Below are 17,526 nucleotides of genomic sequence, written 5' to 3' on the forward strand. Positions count from 1 at the left end.
GAGGGAGCAAAGGAGGAGGTGTACAAGCTGGTGGGGGTATGGGGTGGGGGCTGGGCTGCCTGGACCCCAACACCTGGACTGGGAGGGTGTGGGTGGCTGGGGGGACAAGGGAGAGGGGATTATGGGTGGCTCTGGACATGTAGTGGTAGCAGGGGGCCTGGACACATCCGAGGCCCTAAATCTCCCTCAACTACAGGGCTGGGCCTACGAGGAATGGGAACACTGCAGCCGTGCATGGCTTGGCCTGGGTGGGGCCAGTGCTGGCTCAGGACGTCCCTTGGGGCTGCCCTGTGGTGGCCATGTGCCCCTCACCCGCGGCCTAAGTGCTCAGCCTCTGCTGCAGGGTCTGTGGGATCTTAGGGGCCATGGGAGGCAGAAGGGGGTGCAGAGCCCCGGCCTGGGCTCTGAAGGCCCAGAATGGGGCTGTGCCCAGGCAGGGTGAGGGCAGCCCCCTCTGCTGGGTGTGAGGGAGTCCTCCTTTCCATGGGGACCCCAGATCCTCCTTTCCACGGGGACCCCAGAGTCAGGCAGTAGGGGCCGCGTGGGTTGTGGGGCTGCCGGAGCTGTTCCTGTCAGTCCCAGAGGGACTCAGGGTGATAGGAGCCCAGGGACTAGCGGGCTTCCCCCCACAGAGGCCGCAGCAGGAGGGCAGCGGGGAAGGCGGTGGGGAGCTCCTCCCCTCCCAGTAGGCCAGACTCCCCAGCCCGCTCCCCACCCCAGCCCCCAAGGACAGATCCCAGCAGTGGACTAGGGGCCTGTGGGGCGGAGGCAAGGGCGTTGCGAAGGAGCGACGGGGGGCACCCGGGGGCTGCCGGCCGCCGGATCCGCAGCCGAGGCCGTTTGTAACAAAGTAGCCTTTATAGGTCCCGCGGCGGCGCCGGCGGCCCGCCCGCTAGGAGCCGCGGAGCCCCGCGTTCTCGCGCTCCGCCGCCGGCCCCGGGGAGGGCTCTCGCGCCGGGTCCCCAGCGCCCGCGCGCGGCCGCTCGGCCCCGGGCTCCGCGCTCTGGGCGCCGTCGGGGCCGGGGCCGGGCGGTCGGGGCCGCCTCTGCGCCGAGGGCGGCCGCCTGTGCGCGCCTCCGGGGCTCCGGGGCAGCGCGGGCCTGCGCGCGCCCGGCCTGTCGACGGCGCGGGGCGGAGGCGGCGCCGAGCGGTGGGCCTCGGCCGCTGGCCGGGGGGGCGGCGGCGGCGGCGGCGGCGGCGGGCGGAGGGCGCCGCGGGGGCCCCCCAGGCGCGGCCACGGGTCCGCCTCGCCGTTGTGCAGGAGCGCGAAGCGGCGCTGGGAGAGCAGAGGCAGCATCTTCTGGTTGCGCAAGCTCTTCTGAAAGGTCTCGATTGCCAGGTCTGGGGGCGACGGGGGAGGGGGTGAGCGGGGGCATTGGCTGCGGGGACGTGGGAGCGGCGGGGACTCAGCGCCCCCTCCCCCAGCGTCGCGGTTGCGGGGCTGGGGTGGAGGTTCTGAGGCCCCGCGGGTTTGGGGGTGAGACAGCCGAGGGGTGGGACCCGGCTGGGGACGAGGTGTGGCCGGCACCAAGGTGGTGGGGAGGGTGGGCAGGGGCGCCCTTCTTCTGCGGGGCCTGAGCGGAGGGTGCGGTGTCCACGTCCACGTAGGTCCTCTGGATGTTGGAGAACTAGGTTTGCGGGCGTGTGAATTTGGGGAGAGGGTGGACTGGCACGTCCACAGCTGGCCAAGCAGGGAGGGGCCTGTTTGAGGGTCTGGGGGTTGCAAAGAGCCTCACCCAGCGTCTCCATGACCACGCCTGGAATCACCTCCTTCAGGACTTCACAGTTGGTGTGCAGGGCGGGGTTGGAGTTCATCTCCAGCAGCCACACCTGGACCCAACACTGGTTAGCATCGTCCCCACACATCATTCGGCCGAGGGAAGGCTGAAGCCTTGGTCCCCATTAAGGCGAGTGATCCTGGGGAGCCCCTTCTCTGTGGCCTCACCCCTCCTATTTGCCCAAGGAGCCGCGGCTCTGAGGGTCTGGCTCGGGGGGCGCTGCTCCAGCCGCAGGAGCCCGGCGGGGGTGCCGGAGTCTGACTGCGGACCCGGCGCATGGGCTCGCCTGCGGGCTCAGGATATGCACCGGTGGCCCCTGCCCACCAAACCCCACTGGTCCCGGGAAACTGCGGCGGTACCTTGAAGTTCTCATCAATCAAGAAGTCACAGCCAATGAGGTCAAAGTAGCCCAGCTTGCAGTGGAGCTTGGACTTGACCGCCTGGAAGCAGTGGGCCATGATCTGCTGCATCCGCTTCTGGGGGGGGGGGCAGGGAGGGGCGACATCCAGTCACCCCCTGGTCCCACCTCCCAGGCCTGAGCAGCTACAACCACACCCCTCACCTGCGCTCCCACCTGGGTCCTCCCCTGCACAGTACACACCTGCTCACACTTTCACACTGAGTCACAGGCTCACAGCGAGAAACTCACTCACTCCTGCTTAATTCTCTCAGCAAACGTGTGGAGCTGCTCCCTCACGGCAGGGGCCGGGGTGCCGGAGAGAGGAGGACTTTGAGCAGCTCGCTCACAGCAGGGGAGAGAACAAATGCGTCCTGGCAACACGCAAATACACGTGTGTGTTCTGTGCAGCGTATCGGGAAGTGCTGATGCAGGAAATGAAGCCGGGTTGGGGGCTTCTAGGGTGGTTGTGGCAAAAAAGGGCCTGGATGTTGGGCCTCAGTGAGGAAATAGTGAGCGGACTGAAGACTGAATGGAAGGTCTGCGGGGGGCTTGGGGGGGCAGGGGGGGCAACAGCTGTAAGGTCGAGCGTGTCGGTGTCCGAGGTGTTGGGGGAAGAGAGCGAGGCTGCCGAGGCTGGCGCCAGCCGGAGGGGCGGCAGGAAGTGAGTGGCTACCGGCTGTTCTGCTGAGAGAACCGGAGGGCGATGAGGGAGTTGCTGGGCGGGTGGAGGTACCGGGCTGGGTTCTGAATGGATTTTGATGTGGAGCTGACCTGACTGGTTTATGAAGGGGTTATGAGCTGTGAAGGAGCTATCCCTAAGTCTTTAGTCTAAAACTCTGCAGGGATGAAGCCCCCATCACTGAGAAGAGGAGGAGAACAATGGAGTCTGAGATGTTTAAGAGCTTGCAGATGGGTGTAGATAAGCTCTGGGATATAAGGCTCAGGTTCAGGAGAGAGGTCAGGGCCAGATGTTTAACTGTGGCGCCAGGAGACTTTTATGACCAATGGTGCCGATAAAGAGCAGAGCCCTGGGCCTCCAGAGAGCAGTAGTTGGGATGCAGGGGGCCCAGAACGGGGTGCCAAGAGGGAGTGGGCAAGGCCCTGGAAGCCATAGGGAGAAAACACCAGGGAGCGAACAGCTAGTCCAAACTGGCTGACAGAGCAGGGGACAAGAAGACTGGGAACCGACCCCCGGGTTTGGCAACAGGGAGGTCACTGGTGACCTCAGCGAGTGTCTCAATGGCAGAAGAAGTCCACTGGAGTGGGTCATGGGTTCAGCACAATGGCAGAGAAAGGACATCTGAAAATAAGTCACTCCATAAGAGCCACCAAACAAAACAACCTGGCAAAAATAATCAGAATCATCTTTTTCAGGACCCCGGAGGCTAACCAAGGCTTGCAGCGACCCGAGGGGGGTCTGTGAAAGAAAAATCTTGAATCTTGGGAAGAAGACCAAGCTTTGTAGCATTCTAACTTGCCCTGGTTTTATCCCTACTTCCCAACTTGGTGCTAGACTTGAAAAAAGTCTGCATTCTCAGTCCTGGGGATAGCAGAAAGGACTTGACTTGCAACAAAATTGTAAAAAATAGTAGCGACTTGTGCTCTCTCTGCTGGCCTCCCCAGAAGACCGCACTGGAAAGGAACTAAAGGAAAATATGGGCGTGATATCCTACCAAACAGAGAATATCAGTGAAGAGACGGGTATTATAAAAGGAAACCACACAGAAATTCTGGATTTGAAAAGTATAGTAAATAAAAAATGAAATTCAAGGGGCCTAACAGTTGTTCGAAGATAGGTCAATCGAGATTATCCAGTCAGAGGAACAGAAAAAAGGGAATGAAGAAAAAAGAAACAAAACTACAGAGGCTGGTGAGACACCCTCAAGCAGACCAACATATGTAATGGGAGTCCGAGGCAGGAAGAATAGTTGAAGAAATAATGATACAAAACTTCCCAAATTTGATTAAAAAAAAAAAAAAAAGTCTGCACACCCAAGACGGTCACCAATTAGGATAAACTCAAAGAGATCAGAATATCTTAAGCAAACTTTCAAAAGACAAAGAGAGAGTGTTGAAATCAAGAGGGAAGTGATGAGTCGTAAGGGGTCCTTGATAGGGTCACAGCCAAATTCTCATCAGAAACCACGGATTCCAGAAGACAGTGGAATGACATATTCAAATGCTGAAAGGAAAAACTGTCAACCAAGAATTCTATATCTGATGGGCACGCAATGCATACAGCTGTAATCTGTGAAAATAACAGCATAAAGGGAGGGAAAGAACTATATAGGAACAAGGGTTCTTGTGGGTTTTTTTAATACTATGGAAATTAACTTGGTATTAATCCAAACTAAGTTGTTATAGATTAAGAGGTTAATGGTAATCCTCAGGGCAACAGCAAAGAAAATAATTCAAAAACATATAATAAAAGAAATGACACTGATATGATACACTAGGAAATATGTGTTTAATACAAAAGGAGGCAGTAATGGAGGGATGGAGACGCAAAATAGATACGACACGTAGAAAACAAAGAGCAAAGTACAAGATGTAAGTCCCACCAGTAACTGTATCAAATGTAAATGGGTTAAACTCTATAATTACACAACAGAGGTGGGCAGAATGCATTAAAAAACACAACCCTTGATATCCTATCTATAAAAGACTCACTTTAGATTCAAAGACACAGGCTGAAAGTGAAAGGAAGGAAAGAGGGTGTATCATGCAAACAGTATCAAAAGAGCCGGAATGACTATACTGATACAGACTTTAAGACAAAATAAGAAAATAAATTTTAAGACAAAAATTGTTTCTAAAGAAAGAAAAGGACACAGTATAATAATAGATCCAGAAGATGTAATAATTTAAACACACGTGCACCTAACAAACAGATCCTCAACATACATGAGAGGAAAACAGACAATTTAACAACAGCAGTTGGAGACTTCAGATAGAGATCACAAGTAGGCAGAGAGAGGGGGGGGGAGCAGACTCCCTGCTGAGCAGAGAGCCCGATGCGGGGCTCGATCCCAGGACCCCGAGATCATGACCTGAGCTGAAGGCAGCAACTTCACCTACTGAGCCACCCAGGCGCCCCAACAGTTGGAGACTTCAATACCACACTTTCAACGTTGGGTAGAACATTTAGACCAAAGATCAACAAGGAAACAGAAGACTCAAACGACACTGTAACCCAAGCAGACTACAGACGTCCGTAACAGCAGAGTGTGTTCCGTGTGTGCTCTTCTCAAGTGCACATGGAACATTCTCCAGGGTGGACAAAATGTTAGGACAGGAAGCAAGTTTCCATAATTATGAAAAGGTTCAAAACATACAACGTATGTTCTCTGACCACAGTGAAATGAAAGTGAAAATCTGCGAGAAGGAAAATCGGAAAATTCACTAGTTTGTGGAAATTAAACAGCACACCCCTTAGCAACAAATGAAATGAAGGTAGAACATAGAGTCTTATGCATTGTGGTAAAATCAGAGCTTCGGGGAAATTTATGGTGGTAAACACCTATAAAAAAGAGGAAGAGAGACCTCAGATCGATCACCGGGACTTAAACCTTAATAAACTAGAAAAAGAAGAGAAAATCCAAAGGAAGAAAAATAATGGGTATAAGTGGACGAGAGAATAGAGAACGATAAAATAAATGAAACTGAAAGCTGGTTCATTGAAAAGATTGACAAAATGGACAAACTCATAGCTAGATTGACCGAGAAGATGGAGAAAAGACTCAAGAAATAAAGGAAGACCTTACATAGAGATGAAAATAATTATAAAAAGGACTATGATTCATAGAACTCTATGAACAGTTGTATTCCCAATCAAATTAGACAACTTGAAAGAAATGCACAAACTAACAGCTCGACCCAATAAGAAACAGAAAATCTGAATCACCTATGACAAGCACAAGTCGAGTCGGTCACTAAAAACCTTCCCACAAAGAAAAGGCCGGGATCAGGTGGCTTCACTGGGGAAGTCTTCCAAACATTTAGAGAATTAAACTCTTCGCAAGCTTTCCAAAAAAGAAGAGAAAGAAACACATCGCGAGCATGCAGGAGAGTGCTACAGACCAGTATGGCTGGTGTGTGTAGACACAGACACACTCGTTGAAGTGCCAGCAAACCACATCCATCACAGGTTAGCAGATCACGTCTGAGTGTGATTTACGCCAAAATGTAGGAGCGATTCTGTGCATGAAAACCAGGTGGTGTAATACAACACACTCGCAGAGTGAAGGAAGTAGCAGCTGTCAGAACAGCGTACCCTGGCTCGCACATCGATGGAATGGAATTGATAGAAATTCTAGAGAAGGGGCGCCTGGGTGGCTCAGTGGGTTAAAGCCTCTGCCTTTGGCTCAGGTCATGATCTCAGGTCATGGGATCGAGCCCCACATCAGGCTCTCTGCTCAGCGGGGAGCCTGCTTCCCCCCCTCTCTCTGCCTGCCTCTCTGCCTACTTGTGATCTCTGTCTGTCAGATAAATAAATAAAATCTTAAAAAAAAAAAAGAAATTCTAGAGAAACCCAGACCTATCTGACAACAGTGTGCCAAGAACAGTGTCCTTGACCACGGCGCTAAGAAAGCTGGACATCCACACACAGAAGAATAAGGGTGGACCCCTCCCACCGTACACAAAAATTAACTCAAAAGGGAGCAGTGGCCTCGCTGTTAAGAGCTAAGGTGATGAAACCGAGAAGAAAACACAGGTACATTGGGATAAAAATACATTATATGTTTATTAAAATAAAAAATTTAAAAAAAAAAAAAAAAAAGAAAACACAGGTACAAATCTCTGTGACTTTGGATTTGGAAATGGATCCTTAGATATGACATTGAAGGCATGAGTAACAAAGAAAAAATAGATGAATCAAAACCCTTGGTGCAAGAAAGAGGACTTTATCAAAAAAGTGAAAAGACAATTCACAGAACCGGGGAAAATGCGCACAAGTCATGTATTTGATCAGTTTGATAAGGGCCTAGTATCCAGAACGTGCAAAAAGCTTAGACCTACAGATGGCCAATAAGTGCGTGAGAGGATGCCCAACGTTATTCATCATTAAGGAAATGTAAATCAAAACCACAATGAGATACCACTTCACACCCACTGGATGACTTAAAAAAAAAAAAAAAAAGAAAAGAAAGAAAGAAAAGGAACAAGTGTTTGTGAGAATATGGAGAAACCGGACCCTCCCGCGTTGCCGGTGGGAGGGCGGAACGTTGCAGCCCCTGTGGACCCAGCGGGCAGCTCCTCAACAAGTTCAACGTACGTTACCGCACGACCCACACGGCATTCCTGGCTGCACACCTGAGAGAAACGAAAATGTGTTCGTGCAAAACCTTGCATATGAATATTCACAGCAGCATTACTCATAACAGACAAAAAGTGGGAATAACCCACATCCACTGGTGACAGATGTTTATCCAAAGAAACTGTATAACCCTACAGTGAGATCATACTGAGTCACAGACAGGAATGAAGGATGCCACATGCAGGAAAGGCCATATTGTATGATTCCATTATTACGAAATGTTCAGAATAGGGTAATCTGTGGGGACAGGCATGGTCACCAAGAGCTGGGGGACTTGATGAGGAGTGACTGTTGATGGGTGTGGCTGTTTCTGTTTGAAGAACCAGGTGGTGATCATTGCACAACTTTATGAATATACTAAACCCCCTGAACTGTACACTTTAAAGTAGTGAACTCCGTGTGAGGTGAATCATTAAAGAGTGAGAGAGGGAGGGAGAGACAGGGAGAGGGGGAGGGAGGGAGAGGCAGGGAGAGACAGGGAGAGACAGGGAGAGAGGGAGGGAAGAGGAGGGTAGGGAGGGAGGGAGAGAGAGAGGGAAGGGGAGGGAGAGGAAAGGAAAGGGAGGGAGAGAGAGGGGGAAGGGAGGGGGAGGGAGGGGAGGGAAGGGGAGGAGGGAGAGGGAGGGAGGGGAGGAAGGGGGAGGGAGGGGGAAGGGAGGGGGGAGGAAGAGGTAAGGGAAGGGAGGGAGGAAGGGAGAGGAAGGGAGAGACAGGGAGAGAGAGAGGGAGGGAGGGAGAGAGAGAGGGAAGGGGAGGGAGAGGTAAGGGAAGGGAGGGAGAGATGGAGAGGAAGGGAGGGGGAGGGAGGGGGAAGGAGGGGGAGGGAAGGGGAGGGAGGGGAGGGAAGGGGAGGAGGGAGGGAGGGGGAGGAAGGGGGGGGGGGGAAGGGAGGGGGAGGGAGGGGAGGGAAGGGGAGGAGGAAGGGGGAGGGAGGGGGAAGGGAGGGGGAGGGAGGGGAGGGAAGGGGAGGAGGGAGAGGGAGGGAGGGGGAGGGAGGGGGAGGGAGGGGGAGGGAGTGGGGGAGGAAGAGGTAAGGGAAGGGAGGGAGGAAGGGAGAGGAAGGGAGAGACAGGGAGAGACAGGGAGAGAGGGAGGGAGGGAGGGAGAGAGAGAGGGAAGGGGAGGGAGAGGTAAGGGAGGGGAGGGAGAGATGGAGAGGAAGGGAGGGGGAGGGAAAGGGAGGGAGGGAGAGGGAGGGAGGGGCAGGGAGGGGTGACCGGCCCCCTCCCAGTGGCCAGCTGCCACACTCACCGCTTACACGCACACGCACGTGACACACACTTTAGTGCGGACACACTGCCCAGGAACGTGTGAGCACCTTGCGCCCAGCGCCCCCCCCCCCCCACTGTGAGGGGTCTTGACCCTTAGCCCCCGCCCCACAGGCTGGTGTCGCGAGGGGCACACGGACCGTGAAGGTGGTGAAGACCCAGTCTCTGGGGAGCCCCTTGGTCCTCCTGAACCTGTCGTTGATGTGGCGGTTGAGCCGGTCCATGCTCCACACCGTGTCCTCCTTGAGCAGCACGTACCGGGGGCTCTTCTTCTGCACGAACTGGGGGCAGCGCGGCGCCTGCAGACCGCCGCCCGCCAACGCCCGAGGCTCGGCCCCCGCGGAGGGCCCCCGCCGCCACCCCAGCTGCCCGGCTAGCCCTGCTGAGTCCCTCTCAACCGTCGAGTGTCCCCCAGATCCTCGTGGAGGGCCCCCACGCAGACCCTGTCACAGAGACCTCTGCGCACAGGGTCTCTCCACGGAGGTCCTCACGGAGACCCCTCCCCGCGGACTTCCCACGCACCCGCCGGCCGTGGTCCCGCCCCTCCCGGCCCCGCCTCCACCCTTCCCCTCCCCGGGTCCAGCCCCGCCCTAATCGTGCCGGGGTGGGGGGGGGGCGCGCTCGACCGTGAGCCCATCTCCCCAGGGCGGGGCTGGCGTCCAGCGGCCTCTCCCCATGGAAGCGAGTGGGCCGCCTCCGGGCCTCAGGGCCCGAGCTTCCGTCCACAGCTGACCTCCCTTCTGTGTGCCGAGCAGCGATCTTGTACCAAGGCTGCAGAGGGGGCCCTCATCTGCGGGGTCCCCTTACCTGGTTGGTCAGGTGGCCGCTGAGGTCACTGGAATGGGGGTCGTACAGGCCGAGGGTGAGGCGGGCGTAGCCATGGCCGAAGAAGACCATGTAGGGCATGGTGCAGGCGATGAGCAGGTAGGAGCGCACGTCGAACTTCTTCCCATCCAGCAGCAGCGGGTTCTGGATGTACCTGGGGACACATGGGGACTGAGGGCATGGCCAGCCTAGTCCGTGTCCCCGGCCCCCTCCTGGGCCCAGACCAGTTCCTCAGCACCACTTGTCCTAGGTGTCTGTGGGCTCTCTCTTCTGAGGGGACATTTCTGAGCCTGGCCCCAACCCTCAGCCCACGCCCGTGTCTGGGGTGCCCCCCCAGGGCAGTTTTCACTAGGATCCCTGAGCGTGGGAGCAGATTGGGCCCCTGTGGGCAGGGAGGACTTCCTGGAGGAGGGAGGGCTGACACTGGGCCTTCAAGGGTGGATGGCCGGGAGGAGACATCCCAAGTGGAAGGAACGGTAGGTTTAAAGACCCCAAGGGCCGAAGGGGGGGCCCAGACCACAGCTGTGGCAGAGTCACGCTGACATGTGGGGAGCTCCAAAGGGACCTTTGGGAGGCCAGATTGCTGCTCCTCCGCCTCCCGGTGTGAGGCTGAGGGTCTGGATCCTGTCCAGAGGCAGAGGGAGCCAGGGAGGGGTGGTCAGCTCTGCTCCAGGCCTGAAGGCTGGGGCTGCCTGCGCTGGGAATGGGAGACTGGCTGGTCTTCCTGCAGGACAGGACGGAGGGGGCAGTGCCCAGGCTGGGGAACAAACCGACCAAGGCTTCCCTGTCCCTACCCCCATGTGCAGGAGCCTTGTGTGTGGGGTTGGGGTGGAGGGCATCTCCTCTGCAGCCCGGACAAGCTGTGACCCCCCCACCTCTGCCAGCTACACAGGGGCCCAGCTGAGGGCACCGCAGCTTTCCATGACCGAGGACTCCTCTATGGGCCCTGGGAGCCCCACCAGCTCTCCCAGGCGCCAGCGGGGCCCACGGCCAGCCCCACCGTGAACGACACCCCGGGCCCATGCCCAACACCTCTGCACGACCCGCGCCTGAGGCGCCCTGAACGGCATCTTGCGGTAGATGGGGTCGTCCTCGATGCTCTGGGTCTTGACTTGCAGGGCAGCGACCTCCTCCTGGTTCCTGAGCAGGAAGATGCCTTTGCCCTGGTTGCAGGCAGTGGGCTTGCAGATCCAGATGTGATTTCCTGGAGAAAGAGCCCCGGACTCGGGCCCGCCCCGCCCCGCCCCGCCCCGCCCCGCCCCGCCCCGTCGTGGCCTGGCCCCGCCCCGGAGTGGCCACGCCCACGCCCCAACCGCCCTCCCGGCCATGGTCCAGCCCCTTACCAGGCTCCGCCTCCACAAGGTCCAGCCTTGACCCCCCACCCGTCGCCCACCTGGCTCCACCCCTTCACCCCTTCATGGCCACGCCCCCCTCGACCTCGTAAGGCCCGGCCCCGCCCTAAGCGTGCCGGGTCCTTGGTCCATCCCTGAACCCATCTCCCAGAGCGGGCCGGGCGTCCAGTGGCCTCTCACCGTCAAAGAGAGTGAAGAAAGCCTCTCTCTCGTCCCTGATGTCCAGACGGTATGTCTCTGGGAAAAATTCTTCCATTTTCAGGACCCTGGGGGAGCAGGGAGGAGGGGAGGACACAGGGAGGGCTGTCCCCTCCCCCAGGCTAGGCCAGCGAGCCTTTCTAGGGGACTGACCTGGGGGCAGCTGGAGGACAGTGTCCGCCGGAAAGCTGGTTGCCCCTGCCCCCAGCACCAGGTGTTCCTTCCGCACCTTGTGTCCCCTTGCCAGGAGCACTCTTTTCTGGGTCCTTGCACACCTGGCTTCTCTGCGGCCTGCGCCACCCATGCCCTGCTCCCTCTCCCACCTCACCGCTGCGCACCAACGGTTCTGAGCTGTGTCCCCAGGCATGCAGTGAGCGGTCTGTGCGGGTCCCTGGACACCCGGCCTGGTCCACCCGTCTTCCCCTGGCTGGGGGCTGCCCTCGAACCCCTCTTCGTCAACCTTCGGTTTAGGGTGGAATGGCTCCTTCCAGCTGGGCTGCAGGAGGCCTCCTGGGCTGGGCCACGTGAGCTCCTCAAGGGCAGATGCTGTGACCTCTCTAGATCTGTACCCCAGAGGGAGGGCCTGGCCTGAGCGGCCGCCCAGTAGTGTGCAGAGAACGGATGGTGGGTGTTTGGAGAAGAGAAGAGGTGGGGTGTGGATCGGTGTGTGGTTGGATAAATGGATTTTGGGTGGAAGTAGGTGCGTGGGCAGGTGGCCCCGCGGAGAGACGGACGCTGGAAGGGAGCGGATTAGGGTTGCTGACACGGGTAGGGATGGGATGGAAGGCTGGACATGCGGATGTGAAGGGGATGTCCCGGGTGGGCTGCCTGCCTGGTTGGGGGGGCGGGGGTGGGGAGACAGATGGCTCACGGTTGGCGGGGTGCACGGCAGGTGAGGGAGGGCAGCAGGGTGAGTAGGCTGCGTGGCTCAGGCACTGCTGCGCGGTGGGTGGGAGGGGAGCCGATGGACCGCGGTGTGGGAGCGTCTGGGGAACGGGGTGTGGGTGGGTGGGCGGCGGTGGGCGTGTGTGTAGATCACTGGCTGGTCCAGGAGGGTAGGTGGATGGAGTGGGTGGCGTGTGGGGGGTGCACGGATGTAGGTGAACAGACAGAAGGGTGAGTGGACGGGTTCCAGGAAGGGTGGTCGGGACCAGCGATGGACACGCGGGGTGGGCGGGAGTGGGACCTGGAAGACGGCAGCAGGTGGGACGGGGCGTGTGGGTGGCGTCCTGCTCCTCTGAAGCACACACAGCCGTGTGCTGGGTTGACGGCGGGCACCTGGGGCGGGGCTGGGGGGGGCTTACTTGGCCTGGGCACACGGCGGGGTCTTGTGGGCCGTCTTCACAGCCCTCGCGTACTCCCTCAGGGCGCTGAGCAGCCCGATCTTGGTGGTGAGGAGCTTGTTGTTGGGAATCTGGTACAGTAGCTGCTCACCTGGTGGGGGCAGAGTCCTGGCTGGCACATGGGGCTGGGGGCCAGGGCTGCCCAGGCCTCCGCAGCCGCCCAGAGCGGAGGCCTGGGGCATCATGTCACCCCTGAGTCCGGACGGGGAGGTCTTGCTGGGTGCAGGCCAGAGGCGGGGGGCCCTCCCCTGCTACCTTCCCGGAAGCTGTAGTAGTTGTCTCTGCACTTGACCTCACACCACTTCAGCTTGTAGTCCTCACGCCGGCTGTCCTGGATGCGCTGCCAGCCCTTACCCTTGCAGTAGGAGCTGATTCTGCGGGGGCACAGGGGCAGGGGTGACCCTGGGGGCCTTGGGGACCCAGGAGTGGGCGGGCACATGATTGCAGGGGGACGTGGAGGCAGCAGGCAGCAGGGCCAAGCTTGAGCCCCCCCACTCACATGGAGGCCCCATTGGTCCCTCCGATATAGAAGTAGGGCCCCTGCCCGCTGCTGTGCGGCTGCTTCTCCCCCTCCAGCAGGTGCTTTTCCAGGAGAGCCGCCCGAGGCCTGACACCGTCAGTGTCGTCTGAGGGGTCTGTGGGCAGGCGGGGGGTCAGAGGCTCTGGCCTGGCCAGGGGCTTTCCTGTTCCTTGGCCCTGCCCCAAGCCCACCTGCGTCTTGTTCCAGCTGGCTTAGCACGTGCAGAAGCTGCTCCTCTTGGTTGCTCCCCATTGGTCTCTCATGGGCCCAGCCTGTGAACAGGGAGGTGTCCATCCTGAATCGGCCATCCTGCCCATTTTTAGCAGGCCCTGGGCCGATCCCTCAGCCACCTGGGCCCATCGCAGCCCAGGCTGAGTCCTGACCGGCGGGCCTGAACCTATCTTGGGCAAGAGGGGAGAGTCATCACCATTTAGGGCCAGACTTGGAGCGGGCAGGGTCCCTGCTTACCAACCAGGGCAGGGGCTCCGTACAGAGGAGGGCTAGGGTGTGAGGCTGGAGCTGGGGGGAGACCTGTGCAGAGAGTGGGGGTCACAATGTCTATCGTGGGCTCCATACAGAGGAGGGCTAGGGTGTGAGGCTGGAGCTGGGGGGAGACCTGTGCAGGGATGTGGGGGTCACAATGTCTATCGTGGGCTCCATACAGAGGAGGGCTAGGGTGTGAGGCTGGAGCTGGGGGGAGACATGTGCAGAGAGTGGGGGTCACAATGTCTATCGTGATGTCATGGGTGACCCGTATCAGGCAGGGGAGACAGCGCCAGGGCTGTCCTGCACAGGGGCTGGGTCCTTGGGCGGGCAGGGGCAGTGCCCGGACTGTGGAGAGCAGCTGTGTCCCCTCTCTGTGCCTTTCAGACCCTGGCTCTGCTGTCCTCTGCACTGTTCCACTGGCCCGAACCCCACACCCTAGGCACGGCCTTCTCCTGGCCTCTCTCCCAGGGACCGGCTATGTGTGGTCGGCCCATGGGAATGCCTTCCTCAGGGTGGGACGCCTGCCCAAGGGAGACACTGGCCCGGGCTGGGAGTAGAGCCGGTCCCAGGGCTGCATTCACCTGGCACCCGGGTATGGCTCCCCCAGAGCCCCGCAGTCCTGGACCGCTTGCCTCTCGTGCCACTGACGTGGGTCCGGGTGGGTGGTCCCCGACGGTGGAGGAAGTGGGTGTGGCTGCGGGCTGCGGGTGCAGGGGTGCTGAGGCGGGGGCACCTCCGGGAAGACACCCCTCCCAGCCCTCTGTGGGACCTCTGGGCAGCCCACGGTCCTAGCCCCAGGGAGGGGCGCCTCCCGGGACCCTGGGCTTGGGCTTCTGCTTGCGGCCGGCTCCTGTCTCTGTGGTGACCGTGGGGCCTGGAGCCCCGCGGACGCAGGGCCTTCTGTGCATCCTGTTCATCCCCGGCGAGGCTTTCCCTGCGGGGACCGTCTGTCTGGCGTTGCCATGCTTGGCCTTGGGGGTGCCGGCTGTAAGGAGGGTCGCTGTCAGGTCTCTGGGGGACTGGAGGGGCCCCCTGACCCCAAGCGGGTGCCTCCTCGGAGTTGAGGGTGGCACTGTGACATGGGGCTCGGCAGGAAGGTGTCTGGCGACGTCCCCTCTGCTGCTCCGGGCCCCGCCCAAGGACCATGTCTCCTTTGGAGCGTCCTTTCCCATGTGGTCCACTTGGGAACACTTCAGGGAATTTTAGCCATTCTTGGATGGGTTGCTCCCAATCTGGGAGCCGCTTGGGAGGTGAGGACTTTCTAGAGGGCTGGAAGAAGATAAGTGGCCAGCACACTGTGGAGTTGGCAGGACAGAGAAAGGACAAACAGGTGTTGGCAGATCACTTTCCAGAGAGGATGGTTACTTTGCAGACACACCAGCTGGTCACCCAAGACACGCTTTAGTCCCCACTTAGGCCAGAGGAGGAATAAATTGGGTAGCGGGCAGCATGACTATGGGAGCGGGGCCGGTTGCTGGGGCAGGGCCGAGGGTGGGCAGAGTGTGGACCACCCAGGGGCCCTCACCCATGCCCCGGCCCACCCAGAATGGGAGGCTTCCTGTCCGGGCACGGCTGGGGGACACCGGCCTGCAGGAGACGGAGAAGGCCTGCCTGTGGCTGGAAGAGCCCGGTCCCCTCCCACTAGGTTCCCAGACCCAGCAGCAAGTCCCAGGAGTCCTGCTGGGGTACGGACTGCCCCCGAGGTCCAGACCCTCAGAACCATTCCTCCGGACTCTTGAGTGGCCCCGAGGTCACCGCCCCCCCCCCCGGTGTGAGTGAGACCCCCCTCCAGATGCACACACACACACACACACACACACACACGTGCACAAGAAGTGGAAGAGGGGGAGAGAGGAAGCCAAGCCCTAGGAGGTGCCGGCTTGGGAGTAGGAGACTGGTTGCTCCGAGAGCGGGTGGGCTGCGGTCAGAACAAAGGGACGCGGAGTACGGCAGGGCCGGCGGGGGTTCAGAGAGACAGGACGCAGAGATGGCAGCACGAAGGACCTGGAGTTCAGTGGGCACCTGCTGGGGACGCTGGCACGGGGCTGGCCCGAGCCCTGAGGGCAGAGGGGCTGGTCAGGGTGCAGCCCAGCCAGTCCCTCTGTGCCTCCGTTTCTTCGCCTGTAACGTGAGCAGGCAGGAGCGGCAGCCTGATGGGGCCGCTGTGAGGACAGGTGACACACGTGGCATTTGGGTGCGACCAGGGAACAGCAGAAAACCCAGCAAGGGCGGGACAGGGCGTCGGTCCGCTCCAGGGGAGCTGGTGTCATGCTGGGGGGGGAGAGGGGGGGCTCCACAGAGCCCGGAACTGGAGCTGCTGTCCGAGGGGCCTCCCGCCTCCCGCCGGCTTTTCTAACTGTGTGTGGGGGCGTCCCGCTTCTCCCCGGCTTTCTGAAAGTTCGAGGTGTGCCTCTTTACTTTGGCCGGGGACCTACGTTAGTACCTGCTTTTGCTGACTGAGAGGAAGCTGAAGAGGGTGTTTGCTTTCACGAAGAAAGGCAAAGAGGGGAAAGGGCGTTTTGTGTTTTGCTGCAAGGCCTTACAGGGCTGGGGGTGGGGGGCTGGGCAGGGCCCCTGGTCCGACCCGCCACACGCCCCTCCTGCCGGTCACCCCCCCCCCCCCCCCCCGCAGGCCCACCCAGGGCCCTTTTTTGTTTCCCCTTAATCTTTGTTACTTGAATGACAAGAAGCGGGAACTCATGCCTTATTTAACTCTCTTTGTGAAAATAATAAATACAGGTTTCCCCACTCTCAGCCCCGGGCCACCCTGGGCATCCAGCACCCTCCCCAGAGCCCGGCCTGTGTCTGGGGGCGTCTGGGCTTTATCTGACTTAGGCTGAGCACCATCCTGAGATGTCAGAACAGCCCAAGAGGGGTTATTTTTAGGTCTGGGAATGCTAAGGTTTTCCCCCGTATAGATGACGGCAGTGGGCGCTTTGCTTTCTCAGCTCAGGAAAGGCTTCCCCCGGAGTGCTCTGCTGAGAGTGGGGAAACCTGTATTTATTATTTTCACAAAGAGAGTTAAATAAGGCGTGAGTTCCCGCTTCTTGTCATTCAAGTAACAAAGATTAAGGGGAAACAAAAAAGGGCCCTGGGTGGGCCTGCGGGGGGGGGGGGCGGGGGGGTGACCGGCAGGAGGGCCGTGTGGCGGGACGGACCCCGGGGCCCCGGCCACCTTCTGCTCGGACGCCCGCGCGTTTCAGAGCTCCTCTGAGGGACGGAATTCTAACACAGAAACACAGCTTTGTGCTCACAGATGTTCACGGCACGCGCTCATCGCGGGGGTCACGGGATGGGAGCCCCTGACCGTGAGGGACGACCCCCAGACCTTCCAGAAGGGCTGTGGAAATGGGGACAGCATGGCCAGGGCAGGGGACAGCTCGAGTTTACAGTAAATTTTGAAACAATCTTTTTACCTGGTCAGGTAAAAAGACCGGCAGGAAACGGCACCCCAGGCTGGTGAAAGGAAGACCCAGGGGAACCTGAAGAAAATGTCCAAGAGAAGGAGCAGATGTTGGTGTCCCGCCGCGCGTCTTCCCCCGGAACACACGCTTGTCGTCTTGGGGTGCTGAGGAGATGCTGACATTGCTCGATGGGCTGGGGGCCCCCGGCGGGGGTGGGGCTGTCTGGGAGGATGCCCTCTGGGGGATGGGTCCGGGAGACAGACCTCGTCCTGGGCAAAGGGGCTTGTCCGGAGGAGCCGCCACCCCCAGGAGGCGCGCCCCTCTCGGCCTGGCCTGGGGGTCTGTGACCCTCATGCTGTGGCGCTGGGGTTGGGGGCCCTCCACAGAGGGGGCTCATCTCAGCCACGATGCCCCTTTCCTGACCCTCCTTCGTCTCCCTTCTGCTCCTGGCAGAGTCCCGACCGGACGCGCAGGGTCCCTGGTGTCCAGGTTGAGGGAGGCACAGGATGGCGGCCACAGCCCTCACGTCCAGCGGGGACTCGCGCTGGCGGCCTGCCTGTCCCTCTTACCTGCCCAGCAAGGTGGTGTGAGCCCTCTGCCGGGGAAGCAACAGTGGTGGCCTGGCAACCGTCTCT

The 17,526-nt window shown here is 59.4% G+C and overlaps 1 protein-coding gene across 1 annotated transcript; it reads right to left on the reverse strand.

Moving 5' to 3' along the window:
* Positions 1–892: 892 nt before the first annotated feature.
* Positions 893–14,633, reverse strand: TTLL10 (tubulin tyrosine ligase like 10; the record flags this gene model as incomplete). The annotated part of the gene is made up of 12 exons (XM_080801760.1): positions 893–1,341; positions 1,737–1,830; positions 2,138–2,254; positions 8,904–9,044; positions 9,571–9,742; positions 10,621–10,792; positions 11,121–11,260; positions 12,443–12,572; positions 12,737–12,855; positions 12,981–13,116; positions 13,193–13,273; positions 14,069–14,633. 12 exons carry the CDS (start codon positions 14,631–14,633, stop codon positions 893–895), a joined length of 2,316 nt encoding a protein of 771 aa, XP_080657886.1.
* Positions 14,634–17,526: the final 2,893 nt, after the last annotated feature.

Source organism: Martes martes, assembly GCF_963455335.1.
Source record: "Martes martes genome assembly, chromosome: 4".
Classification (NCBI taxonomy): domain Eukaryota; kingdom Metazoa; phylum Chordata; class Mammalia; order Carnivora; family Mustelidae; genus Martes; species Martes martes.